Below are 16,112 nucleotides of genomic sequence, written 5' to 3' on the forward strand. Positions count from 1 at the left end.
TAACATGTGAGAGAAATTCATCACTAATTTTAACGAATTGTCGCCAGAACTGGGAGCCCCCAATTACAGAAGGACACAGAAGGCTACAGTTAGGGAAGTATTTGGTTTTAAAAATATCAAACCATAGCAACCCAGGAGCAGTATTAAGAATTGTCCACCACCACTTTAAAACAGAGAAGCAAAAAAACATAGATCATTATTTTCAACCAAAATGATCATATCGTTCGCGTACTGCGAACATTTCCAATGTTCATGAAACTTCCCCACGGATCAATGGTTTAGAGGCCAAACTTATGCACGGGGTCCACACTGTCGCTCCGAGACCGTCCCCATGGCTGCACCGACCCTCGTGTCATCGTTGCGTCATCCCTTCGTGCCATAGCATCGCGACACGTGGTCCACGCCGGCGTCCCGAGGTCTTCTGCCATTGCTCTGACTAGCACGCTGCCGCTGCGTCGCCCCTTCGGGCCGTAGCTCCACTCTACCGTCTCCGCGTGTCGACTTTCACGTGGAATGCGCTGCGCCACCTTCCTTGGCACGGGAACGCAGTCGTCCGCGTCGGTCTTCGTCATGTTGTTGGGTTCTCCTCGCCTACTTCGAGCACCGCCGCCACACTCGCAACCTAGCCTCCACCGCCACCTTCTCAGGTCATTGCCACCGCTCTGCTTCCTCATCACCGCTGCCGGTCGCTCACCCAAGCCGCGCCATCCGTCCACCCCTTCATCTTCGTCCAGCATCTGCTCATCGTCAGCGTCTGATACGTCTCCGTCGTATCTACTTTTCCAAACACTTTTGCCCTTGTTTTGGACTCTAACTTGCATGATTTGAATGGAACTAACCCGGACTGACGTTGTTTTCAGCAGAATTGCCATGGTGTTATTTATGTGCAGAAACAAAAGTTCTCGGAATGACCTGAAACTCCACGGAACTTATTTTTGGAAAATATTAAAAATATTGGCGAAAGAATCAAGGCCAGGGGGCCCACCACCTGTCCACGAGGGTGGAGGGCGCGCCCCTGCCTCGTGGGCCCCCTGTCGCTCCACCGACCTCAACTCCAACTCCATATATTCGTGTTCGGGAAGAAAAAAATCAGAGAGAAAGATTCATCGCGTTTTACGATACGGAGCCGCCGCCAAGCCCTAAACTCTCTCGGGAGGGCTGATCTGGAATCCGTTCGGGGCTCCGGAGAGGGGAATCCGTCACTGTCGTCATCATCAACCATCCTCCATCACCAATTTCATGATGCTCACCGCCGTGCGTGAGTAATTCCACCGTAGGCTTGCTGGACGGTGATGGTTTGGATGAGATTTATCATGTAATCGAGTTAGTTTTGTTAGGGTTTGATCCCTAGTATCCATTATGTTATGAGATTGATGTTGCTATGACTTTGCTATGCTTAATGCTTGTCACTAGGGCCCGAGTGCCATGATTTCAGATCTGAACCTATTATGTTTTCATGAATATATGTGAGTTCTTGATCCTATCTTGCAAGTCTATAGTCACCTACTATGTGTTATGATCCGGCAACCCCGAAGTGACAATAATCGGGACCACTCCCGGTGATGACCATAGTTTGAGGAGTTCATGTATTCACTATGTGTTAATGCTTTGGTCCGGTACTCTATTAAAAGGAGGCCTTAATATCCCTTAGTTTTTGTTAGGACCCCGCTGCCACGGGAGGGTAGGACAAAAGATGGCATGCAAGTTCTTTTCCATAAGCATGTATGACTATATTCGGAATACATGCCTACATTACATTGATGAATTGGAGCTAGTTCTGTGTCACCCTATGTTATGATTGTTACATGATGAACCACATCGGCATAATTCTCCATCACCGATCCAATGCCTACGAGCTTTTCACATATTGTTCTTTGCTTATTTACTTTTCCGTTGCTACTGTTACAATCACTACAAAACCAAAAAATATTACTTTTGCCATCGTTACCGTTACTTCCATATTACTTTGCTACTAAATACTTTGCTGCAGATACTATGTTATTCAGGTGTGGTTGAATTGACAACTCAACTGCTAATACTTGAGAATATTCTTTGGCTCCCCTTGTGTCGAATCAATAAATTTGGGTTGAATACTCTACCCTCGAAAACTGTTGCGATCCCCTATACTTGTGGGTTATCAAGTCTATTTTCTGGCGCTGTTGCCGGGGAGCATAGCTCTATTCTTTGAGTCACTTGGGATTTATATCTGCTGGTCACTACGAAGAACTTGAAAGACGCGAAAACAAAAATTTATCCCTCAACTACGAGGGGAGGTAAGGAAATGCCATCTAGCTCTGCACTTGATTCACCTCCTGTTTTGAGTAAACTTGCGACACCTAAACCTGCTTCTGCTATTAATTCTGATATGTCGCATGTTATTGATGATGCCACTTCTGTTATGCATGATACTTATGATGAAACTACTTCTATGCTTGATACTACTGTGCCATTTGGTGAATTTCTTGATGAACAACTTGCTAGGGCTAGAGAGAATGAAATTATTGAAACTGGTAATATTGATGAGAGTGATGATGAAGGCTCTCCCAATAAATATGAATTACCTGTTGTGCCTGAGGGCTATGTTATGGATGAAGAAACTAAAAGAGACTTTCTTGCTTGCAATGATAGAAGTGATCTTAAGAAATTATTAGCTAAGCTTAAACAAAAAACTCTGAATGCTAGAATGAAATATGATCCTGCTTATGCTACTTCACCTATCTTTGTTACTGATAAGGATTATGAATTCTCTATTGATCCTGATATAATTACTTTGGTTGAGTCTGATCCTTTCTATGACTATGAATCTGAAACTATTGTGGCACATCTTACTAAATTAAATGATATAGCCACCCTGTTCACTAATGATGAGAGAACTCGTTACTTTTATATCCTTAAAATATTTCCGTTCTCATTAAAGGGTGATTCTAAAATATGGTTCAACTAACTTGATCCTGGTTGTGTGCGTAGTCCCCAGGATATGATTTATTACTTCTCTGCTAAATATTTCCCTGCTCATAAGAAACAAGCTGCTTTAAGGGATATATACAATTTTGTGCAAATTGAAGAAGAGAGTCTCTCACAAGCTTGGGGGAGGCTTCTCCAATTACTTAATGCTTTGCCTAATCATCCTCTTAAGAAAAATGAAATACTTGATATCTTTTATAATGGACTAACCGATGCTTCCAGAGATTACCTGGATAGTTTTGCTGGTTCTGTTTTCAGGGAAAGAACACCGGATGAAGCTGAAATTCTATTGAATAATATGTTGACAAATGAAAATAATTGAACACTTCCTGAGCCAGATCCTGAACCTATTCCTAAACCAACTCCAAAGAAAAGAGGTGTTCTATTTCTCAGTCCTGAAGATATGCAAGAGGCAAAGAAATCTATGAAAGAAAAAGGTATTAAAGCTGAAGATGTTAAGAATTTACCTCCTGTTGAAGAAATACATGGTCTTAATTTACCGCCTGTTGAGGAAATATATGGTCTTAATTCATCACCTATTGAAGAAACTCATGGTCTTGATAACCCGACACAGGTAGTAAAGGTAAATTCTCTCTATAGATATGATAAAGCTGAAATCCCTCCTACTAAGTTTGCTAGCCAATGTTTGGATGAGTTTGATAACTTTATGGTTAAGCAAGAAGATTTTAATGCTTATTTTGGTAGACAATTAAAAAAATGCTTATATGATTGAACACTTGGGTGATTATATGTCTAGAGTTAAAGATGAACTTAAACTCATTAGTAAACATGCTTCTATGGTTACCAATCAAGTAGAACAAGTACTTAAAGCTCAGAATGATTTGCTCAATGAATTGAATAGTAAAAATAATAACTATGTTGTTAGAGTGGCTACTAGAACTGGTAAAATGACTCAGGAACCTTTGTATCATGAAGGTCATTCTAAGAGAATTGAGCAAGATTCTCAAAGAACTAATATAGATGCACCTAGTCCTTCTAAAAAGAAGAAAAAGAAAAATGATAGGACTTTGCATGCTTCTAGTGAACCTGTTGTAGACACACCTGAGAATCCCAATAATATTTTTATTTCTGATGCTGAAACACAATCTGGTAATGAACATGAAACTAGTGAAAATGTTAATGATGATGTTCATGTTGATGCTCAACCTAGTAATGATAATGATGCAGAAATTGAACCTGCTGTTGATTTTGATAACCCACAATCAAAGAATCAACATTATGATAAGAGAGACTTTGTTGCTAGGAAACACGGTAAAGAAAGAGAACCATGGGTTCAGAAACGCATGCCTTTTCCTCCGAAACCATCCAAGAAAAAGGATGATGAGGATTTTGAGCGCTTTGCTAAAATGATTAGATCTATCTTCTTGCGTATGCGTTTAACTGATATGCTCAAAATGAATCCTTATGCTAAGTACATGAAAGAAATTGTTACAAATAAAAGAAAGATATCGGAAGCTGAAATTTCCACCATGCTTGCTAATTATACTTTTAAGGGTGGAATACCTAAGAAACTTGGAGATCCATGAGTACCAACTATACCATGCTCCACTAAAGAAATTATGTTAGAACTGCTTTATGTGATCTTGGAGCCGGTGTTAGTGTTATGCCTCTCTCTTTATATCGTAGACTTGATTTGAATAAGTTGACACCTACTGAAATATCTTTGCAAATGGCTGATAAATCAACTGCTATACCTGTCGGTATTTGTGAGGATGTGCCTGTTGTGGTTGCAAATGTTACTATTTTAACAGACTTTGTTATTCTTGATATTCCCGAGGACGATAGTATGTCTATTATTCTTGGAAGACCTTTTTTGAATACTGCAGGGGCTGTTATTGATTGGAACAAAGGCAATGTCACTTTTCATGTTAATGGTAATGAGCATACGGTACACTTACCGAGGAAACAACCTCAAGTTCACAGTATCAATTCTATTGGAAAAATTCCATCGATTATTTTTGGAGGTTTTGAATTTCCTCTACCTACTGTCAAGAAGAGATATGATATTCTTATTATTGGGGATGTGCATATCCCCGTTGAGGTAACATATTGTTATTCGAAATTTCTCCGGTTCCATGTTATTCAGAATGAGTTTGTTGACAAGACTTGATCAACCTTGTTAGTGGATTCCTTTTGATGAGCATGAGATGGATGAATTTAGAAGGCACAACCTTCTGTACCCTCCTTTTACTTTCTGTTATTTAGTTGAAATAAAGTAAAAATAGTATTTTCTGTCAGTTTTCTGAATTATCCGTGCAATATAAAAATACCCCGAAAATAAAAGTTCTCCAAATGCCCCGAAATTGAAATATAATTTTTTCTGGAATATTTGAGAATATCTGGCACTCAGAACACAATAGGGGGAGCAAGCACCTGGCCACGAGGGTCCAGGGCGCGCCCACCCCTACAGGGTGCGCCCCCTGCCTCGTGGGCCCACGGTGGCTCCCCTCCACTTATTCCTGCACCCACACGCTTCTTCTTCCTCCCAAAAAAAATCACCATCCAGCTCAAGCACGAGTTCTAGCTCATTTTGCTGCGATTTTCGATCTCCTTGCTCAAAGCACCTCTCACAAAACTGCTTTGGGGGATTGTTCTTTGGTATGTGACTCCTCCATTGGTCAAATTAGTTTTTGTTCTAGTGCTTTATTCATTGCAAATTTGTGCTGCCTAGGTGACCATGTTCTTGAGCTTGCATGTCAAATTTATATGGTTTCAAGTAGTTCTAATGCATGATATAGTCTCTAGGCACTTGTGGGAGTAGTTGCTATCAATTTTGTTGAGCTTGGTTCACTTTTATTTGAAGTTACTAAAATTTTCAGAATTTTTTCAGAGGAAGAAATATGTTTAGGAAAATGTACCAAGGTGGTTCTTCAAGGAAGCAAGGACCCAGGCTTGCAGATGCTAACGATGAACCACCAAGGGACGCTCCAGTGCGGCCTTGTGAATGGCCTTCAGAAGACTTTATGGATCGAGCGGGAATCAAGGAAGAATTTAACGCATATTTGCGTAACGCTGATCTTGTGAGCTTCGAGGCAGAAAAGTGCCGTCAGTACCACTATCTCACTAGTTCCTTTGTGAGGAGGTTTGAATTTTCATCTTCACGCAATTCTCAAACTGTCCTGTTTGATCTTTATGAAAATTCTTATACTATGGACTTAGAGGATTTTACTACTGCTTGCAAACTTCCACAATGGGGTAGTACTAGTGAACCTCGCAAATCTAAATTTAGAGATTTTCTTGCTAGTATAACTGTGGGGGAATCTAGAGATATAGCACAAGCTACCATAGGGAGCATTCATTTTCCTGCTATATATTATTTTGCTCTCATCATAGGTAGGTGCATAAATGGTAAGAATGAAGTATGTCACATGTGTGTCCCTGACCTCAGTATTCTTAGGAGTGCTGTGTTAGGAGATAAATCTTATAATTTGGGAGCCATTGTTGCACGTAGGTTGCATCATAATAGATTTAATGGAGATTTCTTTGACGGAATTTATGCAACCCGCTTAGCTGATTTTCTTGGTGTAACCATACGCGATGATGATATTGAATTGCCTCCTACTTATCTAGACTTTAATGCTATGGTTCTCCATCAGGTTGTCGAGAGGAATGAACCACCTCTCCAGTACCGACTAATCTTTGATAGGCGTCACGCCGTCAATATTGTTCTCCCTGCCCCTACTCTCTTTGACTTTCAGGCAAAGGGGAGACATTTTATAACCAGGGAGGAGGCAAATAAGTACGAAAGGAGGACGAGGGCAGCTCGCCTCCAAGCCGCAGCCCACGATGCAATAGCCGCTGCATCTCAGTACAACCCCAACTACAACTATGGATATCCGCCAGGCCATCCGTGGCAATAAACCAACTTAGGCCAAAAGCCTAAGCTTGGGGGAGTACGTATTTCCCACCGACATTACATTTATGTTTACACACTCGTTGCTAGTTTTCGGTGCTCATACTCTTTCACTATATTATCCATGCTAGTTTATTTTCCTTTTTCCTGCTTTCTTCTTGTGTGTTTGATAAACTTTAAAGAAAAAACCAAAAAAATTAGTGGTAGCTTTTAGCTAGTTTACTTTCTTGCTGTAGTAGTTATAATTAAAAGGAAAACCCAAAAAGATTTCCCATTCTTCTTTTGCTTGTTGGGAGCTTTCCCATGTAAATAGTTTTATTTATTTTCTTTTCTTTGGGGGTCGATAGGAGAAGACCATAATGAAATTGTTGAAGTGGCTCTTATATGCATTATTGTTGATTTAACCAAGGGCCCATATTGCCTTGTCTTCTCCTGTTTATTGAATGCTCGCAGATTCTAGCTTAGTCCAATGCACGTGCACTATTATTATTATTCACATCGTTCGGTCGTGCAAGTGAAAGGCAATAATGATGATATATGATGAATTGATTGAGATAAGAGAAGCTGGTATGAAATCGACCTCTCTTGTTTTTGTAAATATGATTAGTTCATCGTTCCTGATTCAGCCTATTATGAATAAACATGTTTGCAATGACAATTAGAGATTATAGTTGCTTATGCCATGCTTAATTATCTAGGAGTTTATAATGGTTTACCTCGCGTGCCAACATGCTATTAAAATGGTTGTGATGTGGTATGATGGGGTGGTATCCTCCTTTGTATGATTCAAGTGACTTGACTTGGCACATGTTCACACTTGTAGTTGAAACAAATCAACATAGCCTTCACGATATTTATGTTCACGGTGGATTATATCCTACTCATGCTTGCACTCAATGTTCATTAATTTTAATGCATGTTCATGACTGTTATCGCTCTCTAGTTGGTCGCTTCCCAGTCTTTTGTTAGCCTTCACTTGTACTAAGCGGGAATACTGCTTGTGCATCCAATCCCTTAAACCCCAAAGTTATTCCATATGAGTCCACTATACCTTCCTATATGCGGTATCTACCTGCCGTTCCAAGTAAATTTGTATGTGCCAAACTCTAAACCTTCAAATGAAATTCTGTTTTGTATGCTCGAATAGCTCATGTATCAACTAGGGCTGTCCTTATCTTCCATGTTAGGCGGGTTATTCTCAAGAGGAGTGGACTCCGCTCCTCACTCACGAGAAAATGGCTGGTCACCGGGATGCCCAGTCCCTGCTTTATGCAAACCAAATCAAAATAATTGCAACAAAACTCCCCCGGGACTGTTGTTAGTTGGAGGCACTCGTTGTTTCGAGTAAGCCATGGATTGATGCTTGTTGGTGGAGGGGGAGTATAAACTTTACCATTCTATTTGGGAACGGCCTATAATGTGTGTAGCATGGAAGATATCGCCATCTCTTGGTTGTTATGTTGACAATGAAAGTATACCGCTCAAAATATTATTTATCTCTGCTTTAAAATCGAGCCCTGGCACCTCTACAAATCCCTGCTTCCTTCTGCGAAGGGCCTATCTATTTACTTTCATGTTGAGTCATCACCCTCTTATTAAAAAGCACTAGCTGGAGAGCACCGTTTTCATTTGCATTCATTACTATTAATTTATATTGGGTATCACTATGACTGGATCTCTTTTACCATGAATTACAATGTTTAGTCATTTCTTGATCTTTAAAGGTGCTCTGCATTTATGTTTTGCGGTCTCAGAAAGGGGCTAGCGAGATACCATCTTGTTATATCATATTATGATTGTGTTGAGAAAGTGTTGTCATCCGAGATTTATTATTATTGCTCGCTAGTTGATTATGCCATTGACATGAGTAAACATGAGACCTAAATATTATTGTGAATATGGTTAGTTCATAATCTTTGCTGAAAACTTGAATGCTGGCTTTACATATTTACAACAACAAGAGCAAACAGAGTTTGTAAGAGTTTTTCTTTATCACTTTCAGTCTATCAACTGAATTGCATGAGGACAAGAAAAGGTTTAAGCTTGGGGGAGTTGATACGTCTCCGTCGTATCTACTTTTCCAAACACTTTTGCCCTTGTTTTGGACTCTAACTTGCATGATTTGAATGGAACTAACCCGGACTAACGTTGTTTTCAGCAGAATTGTCATGGTGTTATTTATGTGCAGAAACAAAAGTTCTTGGAATGACCTGAAACTCCACGGAACTTATTTATGGAAAATATTAAAAATATTGGCGAAAGAATCAAGGCCAGGGGGCCCACCACCTGTCCACGAGGGTGGGGGGCGCGCCTGCCCCCTGGGCGTGCCCCCCTGCCTCGTGGGCCCCCTGTTGCTCCACCGACCTCAACTCCAACTCCATATATTCGTGTTCGGGGAGAAAAAAATCAAAGAGAAAGATTCATTGCGTTTTACGATACGGAGCCGCCGCCAAGCCCTAAACTCTCTCGGAAGGGCTGATCTGGAGTCCGTTCGGGGCTCCAGAATCCGTCGTCGTCGTCATCATCAACCATCCTGCATCACCAATTTCATGATTCTCACCGCCGTGCGTGAGTAATTCCATCGTAGGCTTGCTGGAAGGTGATGGGTTGGATGAGATTTATCATGTAATCGAGTTAGTTTTGTTAGGGTTTGATCCCTAGTATCCATTATGTTCTGAGATTGATGTTGCTATGACTTTGCTATGCTTAATGCTTGTCACTAGGGCCCGAGCGCCATGATTTCAGATCTGAACCCATTATGTTTTCATGAATATATGTGAGTTCTTGATCCTATCTTGCAAGTCTATAGTCACCTACTATGTGTTATGATCCGGCAACCCCGAAGTGACAATAATTGGGACCACTCCCGGTGCTGACCATAGTTTGAGGAGTTCATGTATTCACTATGTGTTAATGCTTTGGTACGGCACTCTATTAAAAGGAGGCCTTAATATCCCTTAGTTTCCGTTAGGACCCCGCTGCCACGGGAGGGTAGGACAAAAGATGTCATGCAAGTTCTTTTCCATAAGCACGTATGACTATATTCGGAATACATGCCTACATTACATTGATGAATTGGAGCTAGTTCTGTGTCACACTATGTTATGATTGTTACATGATGAACCACATCCGGCATAATTCTCCATCACCGATCCAATGCCTACGAGCTTTTCACATATTGTTCTTTGCTTATTTACTTTTCCGTTGCTACTGTTACAATCACTACAAAACCCAAAAATATTACTTTCGCTATCGTTACCGTTACTTCCATATTACTTTGCTACTAAATACTTTGCTGCAGATACTAAGTTATCCAGGTGTGGTTGAATTGACAACTCAATTGCTAATACTTGAGAATATTCTTTGGCTCTCCTTGTGTTGAATCAATAAATTTGGGTTGAATACTCTACCCTCGAAAACTGTTGCAATCCCCTATACTTGTGGGTTATCAGCATCGCCGTCATCTTCCTCGACCACTTCATCTACTCTGACAACCGTGGCTGACATCGGCACCTTCTACCCTACGTCGACTGGCGCTAAAACCGTCGTCGAGTCCTTCTATGCTAGCACTCTCGACATGGCGTCCAGCTCGTGCAGGTCCCGTCTACGCATGCCCGATGCTGGCAACACCGACATGTGCCTTCGTCCATGACGTGTCGCCGGGCTTGGCAAACCCGTAGCGATGCCTCGTCAACACCATCTTCTTCCTGGTGCACCACTACCTCGACACCACTGCACCCATGACTAACTCGGCATCTCCTTGCGCCCGCGGCTCCACGGCGACTACCTCAACACTGGCCATCCCGACTCGTAATCGACCAAGGCGTGCCTCGCACGGCTACCACGACCACGGCTACACCATCTTGCGCTTTCGGCTACATCAACATCGGCACAAAGGGCTACCCCTTGCTTGAGTAACCTCATCGGTTTTCACTCCAGCCACGACATCCGCGATGCATCGCCCGTTACGACTGTGGGAGGAATGTCCGCCGGCTTACCTTCAGATTCTTCTTCGGTCTCACCGTCCGCGTCGCTACCATTGTGACTGCGTGGGGATGTTGAGTATTATGATTATTAGGAAAGATAAGATAGCGTAGGATCTTATTCTACATTGTCTGGTACTCCAAGTTGGTCACTTTACTCCTATATATATGCCCACGAGGCTCAGGCAATTAACGAATAATTCCACCAATTCCCTCTCTATTCCCCTCTACAGTACCAAACTACGTTAGATTTGGTGATAATTTATCCTTTAGACAAAAAAACTGTGATAAGAACTAGGGAAACGTCTGCAGCCGGCGGGCCGGCTGAATCGTTCGGCCGGTCGCGCGACCAGCGTTCGATCAAAACAGACCATACGTTCTCGACACGAACGAAACGCACAACTCTTTCTCGTGGGCCCAGCAACCGCTCTTCCTTCTGCCTAATGTTCTCCCGCAAATCGCTCTCGTCCACTTGTCTTTTCTTCTTCCCCTCTTTGCCCGAGCTATCTCTTGGTCTTCTCTGTCTCTCTCGCCCGCCCTCTCCTCCGGTGAGCATCACAAAGCCGATCATCGAGCCAACATCCTACCCTCGTTTTTTCTCTCTCAACTGCATCCGCCGCTGCTCGAGACGACCGGAGCTGCGGCCAGGGGGAGCATGGTGCTGCAACGCCGAGCGTTGACGCCTGCGGTGGAAGGCTGCAACCGGATCCCGACGACTGCCGCAAACGGGGGGCGAACCATGGTGCTGGAGCGGAGCCCGAAGATGCTGGAACCAGCAACCATGGTTGTTACAACTAGCAGCTGCCGATGGTGGAGACGGCAACAAGTGTTGGAGATCCGGGAAGGTTTTTTTTGGGAAACGTTTCTGTGCGGTGCGCCGGCGCAACGCTTGGGCCGGTCGCTCGTGTGTTGTACGATAGAAACACCCCTGGCCACTCGTTTTGTAGGTCCTAGCACCGCCCAGCCCTCCCATCCTTATCTCCTCCTCCCGCATCTCTCTTCCTCCACTTCTTTTTCCATCGTCAGCCATGGGAGCGGCAGCCCCAATCTTGCTTATCTCCTTCCTCTCTCTACTCCTCCCTCCCCTACCCTCTGAGCTACAGAGGGCTATTGACAGCGCCCGCACCACACCCTTCAGAGCTGCTACAAAGGGGGGAGTTGCGCAGCCAGGATGCACTCGTCACTATGGGTCGTCCAGGTGAGCTCGTCGCCATGTCGTGCACGCCGTCGTTCTCGACTGCTGCGACCGCACCTCCTGCTGATGCCCTCTTTTTCTGTGTAGGGGACGGCGAGCGGGGGGTGCGGCAAGCAGCGGAGGACGGGGCTACAAGCGGGGCGGCCACCACCAACCACCGATGTGATTCGCGGTGGAGATGCTGCTACCCCGGTGCGGCGGAGCTACAACCGCAGGCCGGTGGAGTTGCTACCAGCAAAACAAATGCTGGAACCGGCGACAGCCGTGTTGCGACGGCCACGGCTGCGATCCATCATTGCTGGAACCAGCAATTTTTTTGCTGGAAACAGCGATTTTTTTGCTACGACCCCAGCGACGATGATTCATAGTTTTGCTGGAACGACAAGTATTGCCGGAACCGTTTTCTTTTTTTGTTGCAGCCATAATTTCTTTTTGTTATGACCGTTTTGATTTTTGCTGGAACAAACATTCATTATTTTTGTTACCATCGTCTTGGATTTTTTTGCCGGAACCGGTGTATTTTTGTGCTACAACTGTTCTTTAATTTTGCTGGAACCAACCCACCTTTTTTGTTTGTGATTTTGACGATGGCGAGCATGCGGACGGTGAGCGTCGACGGCGAGCGATGGGCCCGTCGCCACTGGAGCTGCAACCGTCGCTATCGGAGCTGCAATTGCAGGGCACAACTGTTGCATGCGTGGAGTCAGAGACAAGTGCAGGCGGCGACCGGCGGCGAGTGCGGCGACCGGCGACGAGGACATCCGGCGAGGGTGACGAGGACGGCCGATGAGGTGCGGCAACCGGCGACGAGGACATCCGGCGATGGCGGCGAGGACAAATGGAGCGATAACCCGGGAAGACAAAGGGAGCGATGAGAGGCATGGGGTCTTTTTTCGTACGCGCTCGTGTGGCAGACAACTGCATCGATCGTACGACTGCAGACGACTTAATCAGACGGCTGAAAGTGGACCGGCCGAACAATTAGGCCGGTGCGCCGGCGCCTATTAGTGGCCTTTTTTTTGCTGGAACCAGCTCTACATTTTGCTACCATCATCTTCGATTTCGTTGGATCCAACCTAAATTCTGCTAGTACGTTTTTTTTGCTGGAACCCGCTCTACATTTTGCTACCATGGTCTTCGATTTTGTTGGATCCAACCTAGATTCTGCTACTACGTTTCTTTTTTGCTGGAACAAGTGTACCAATTTGTTACCATCATCTTCCTTTTTCATGAGGTTGCACAATCGTGACTATTTTTTTTTCGCTGCAACCATTACTGATTTTTGCTACTACGGGAGAAGCCCCGAGCCTGGACCAGAAGCTGTTTTTGAGCGTTTCTGCGATTTTTGTTGCAACCGGCACCCGCAAAAGCTTGACATGTTTTTTTTGCTACCATGTAAGCTGCATGCGGCTGTTAGGTTTCCTCGACGGCGGCGAGTTTTTTGCTACCGGCGAGCTGCGCCGGCGTGTGGCGACGGCGAGCCGACAAGCGCCGCGACGGGACCTGCAAGTCGGAGACAACTTGGGGCGAGGAGCAAGTAGGGGCTAGGGGGCATTTACCGCGAGGAAGAAGAAGACCGTATGCGCGAGAGGTAGCGGCTTAATCGGGCGGTTGCGGTGCGACGGCGCGACGGCGCCTATCAGTGGCCTAAGAACTACCATGTGGAGGTTGCAGCTCTAGTTGAAGTTACGTGCATGCTGCCCCGCACGCCTTAGCTACTATACATATCAAGCAAAGAAATGCCGGCTGCATGTATAAACAAATATCTCTCCCTATCCGCCGAATGTGACGGAGTTCAGCGGAAAGGGCCGCCGATTCGTTGCGTACGAAGTTCCCATTTCGCAGCAACGTAGCTGCGGCAGACCGGCGGCACGTGTGCGGTCAGCACAAGAACTCACCGGTGGCGGACCGGCTCGCTCACCACCACGCTCTTTTCCTCCTCTGCCTTATCTTCTTCCCCTTCACCTACACTCCACAAAACCAAACCAAGCGATGGAGATAAACCCCACGAATTTCCTCACACGGTAGGTAGAATCCAGCTAGCGGCCATGGCAATCGCATTGGCAGCCTTCCTCCTGATACCGCTCTTCTCCCTGGGCGCAGTCTTCGTCCTCCGTGCGTGGCGACTCGACAAGAAGGCGCCGGCGCAGCGCACGCCGAGGACGCGGCCGTACCCGCTGCTCGGCCACCTGCCGCAGTTCCTGGCGAACCGGCACCGCGTACTGGACTGGCTCACCGAGGTGCTCGCGCTCCAGCCCACCTGCACGCTCGTGTTCCGCCGGCCCGGCGGCGTCCGCGGCGTCATCACGGCGAACCCGACCAACCTGGAGCACATCATGCGCGCCAGCTTCGATAACTACCCCAAGGGCCAGCGCTTCGCGGCGCTGCTCCACGACTTCCTCGGCCGGGGCATCTTCAACGCCGACGGCGAGCCGTGGCGCGCGCAGCGGAAGGCGGCCAGCTACGAGTTCAACACGTGCTCGCTCCGCCTTTTCGTGGCCCGAAGCGTGCACAGCGAGCTGCACGGCAGGCTCCTCCCGCTCCTGCGTCGTGCCGCCGGGTCCGGCAGCCAGCTCGACCTCCAGGACATGCTCGAGCGGTACGCGTTCGATAATATCTGCCGCGTCGCCTTCGACCACGACCCCGGCCAGCTCCCGGACGGAGACGACGGATGCGGCGCTCGCCCAGAAGTCGAGAGCGCGGCGACGACCGCGAGCAGCAGCTTCGCCGACGCGTTCCGGGACGCGGCCAATCTCAGCGCGGGCAGGTTCCAGTACGCCGTCCCAGGATTCTGGATGATAAAGAAGGCGCTTAACCTGGGCTCCGAGCGGCGGCTGCGCGAGTCAATTGCCATGGTGCACGGCTTCGCCGATCGCATCATACGGTCGCGGCGGGAGGAGATGAGCATGGGCTGCGAGAAGCACGACCTGCTGTCGAGGTTCATGGCGAGCCAGGGCGAGAGCTACACCGAGACGTCCCTCCGAGACGTAGTGATCAGCTTCCTCCTCGCGGGGCGGGAAACGACATCCTCAGCGCTCACCTGGTTCTTCTGGCTGCTGTCCTCGCGCCCGGACGTGGAGCGCCGCATCCGCGACGAGGTCGCCGCCGTGCGCGCCCGCCGAGCGGTCGGTGATCTCGGCAGACCCGGGTTCGATCTCGACGAGCTGAGGGAGATGCACTACGTGCACGCGGCCATCACGGAGTCGATGCGGCTGTACCCGCCGGTGCCGGTGAACTTTCTGCGGGCAGAGGCCGCCGACGTCCTGCCGGACGGCACGGCGGTGGGGGCAGGTTGGTTCGTGGCGTACAACTCGTACGCCATGGGGAGGATGGAGCCCGTGTGGGGCGAGGACGCGCGGGCGTACCGGCCGGAGCGGTGGCTGGACCCGGCGGAGGGGACGTTCCAGCCGGACAGCCCGTTCCGCTACATAGCGTTCCACGCGGGACCGAGGATCTGCCTCGGGAAGGAGATGGCCTACATCCAGATGAAGTCTATCGTGGCGTGCGTGCTGGAAGAGTTCGAGCTCGCGGTGGACGGCGCGTACCGGCCGCGGCAGGTGACCTCCTTGACGTTGCGGATGGCGGACGGGCTCCCGGTGAGGGTGAAGGCTAGAGTGAATTGAGCACGACGACAAGATGGAGGGAAATTTTGTTTTAAATATGGTAACCGTATAGAAGAACGTCAGTGAGTGAAAGATGAATTCCAGAATACACAATGGTGTTTTTCTTAGGAGAGTGGTTTTTTCTACGCCCACCAACATTCCACCTGATGCACGCGTGATCGGAAACATAGCAAAAAAAAAAAACTTAGAAAGATCTGAAACTTGATTGCTTTGATTATGACCAAATGTTTCAGGTGCTTGTAAAATTTCGAGGCCAAATGACATCCGAGGAGCTCTCTCCAAAGAACAATTTTTGTGCTCATGCGTATATGCACTTTCAAGCAGAATTTGTATTTCGGTTTGTACAAAGATCATTTAATGTTATTTGGCCACCAAGCTTTGCAAACACCTAAAACATTTGTTCATAATCAATGCCTTGAAGTTTTAGACTTATTTTCTACTTTTTATTTTACTATTTGTTGTGGGTACAATGA

The 16,112-nt window shown here is 46.6% G+C and overlaps 1 protein-coding gene across 1 annotated transcript; it reads left to right on the plus strand.

Moving 5' to 3' along the window:
* Window positions 1-13,806: 13,806 nt before the first annotated feature.
* Window positions 13,807-15,722, plus strand: LOC109778405 (cytochrome P450 CYP94D108). Its single transcript, XM_020336957.4, has one exon. The coding sequence runs from the start codon at window positions 14,065-14,067 to the stop codon at window positions 15,637-15,639; it is 1,575 nt and encodes a 524-aa protein (XP_020192546.1). The 5' UTR covers window positions 13,807-14,064; the 3' UTR covers window positions 15,640-15,722.
* The last annotated feature ends 390 nt before the right edge of the window (window positions 15,723-16,112 follow it).

Source organism: Aegilops tauschii, chromosome 4, assembly GCF_002575655.3.
Source record: "Aegilops tauschii subsp. strangulata cultivar AL8/78 chromosome 4, Aet v6.0, whole genome shotgun sequence".
In the NCBI taxonomy this organism is placed as follows: Eukaryota; Viridiplantae; Streptophyta; class Magnoliopsida; order Poales; family Poaceae; genus Aegilops; species Aegilops tauschii.

Excerpts from the sequence above, each read along its gene's own strand:
- LOC109778405 (XM_020336957.4), top strand. The coding sequence starts at position 14,065 with ATGGCAATCGCATTGGCAGCCTTCCTCCTGATACCGCTCTTCTCCCTG.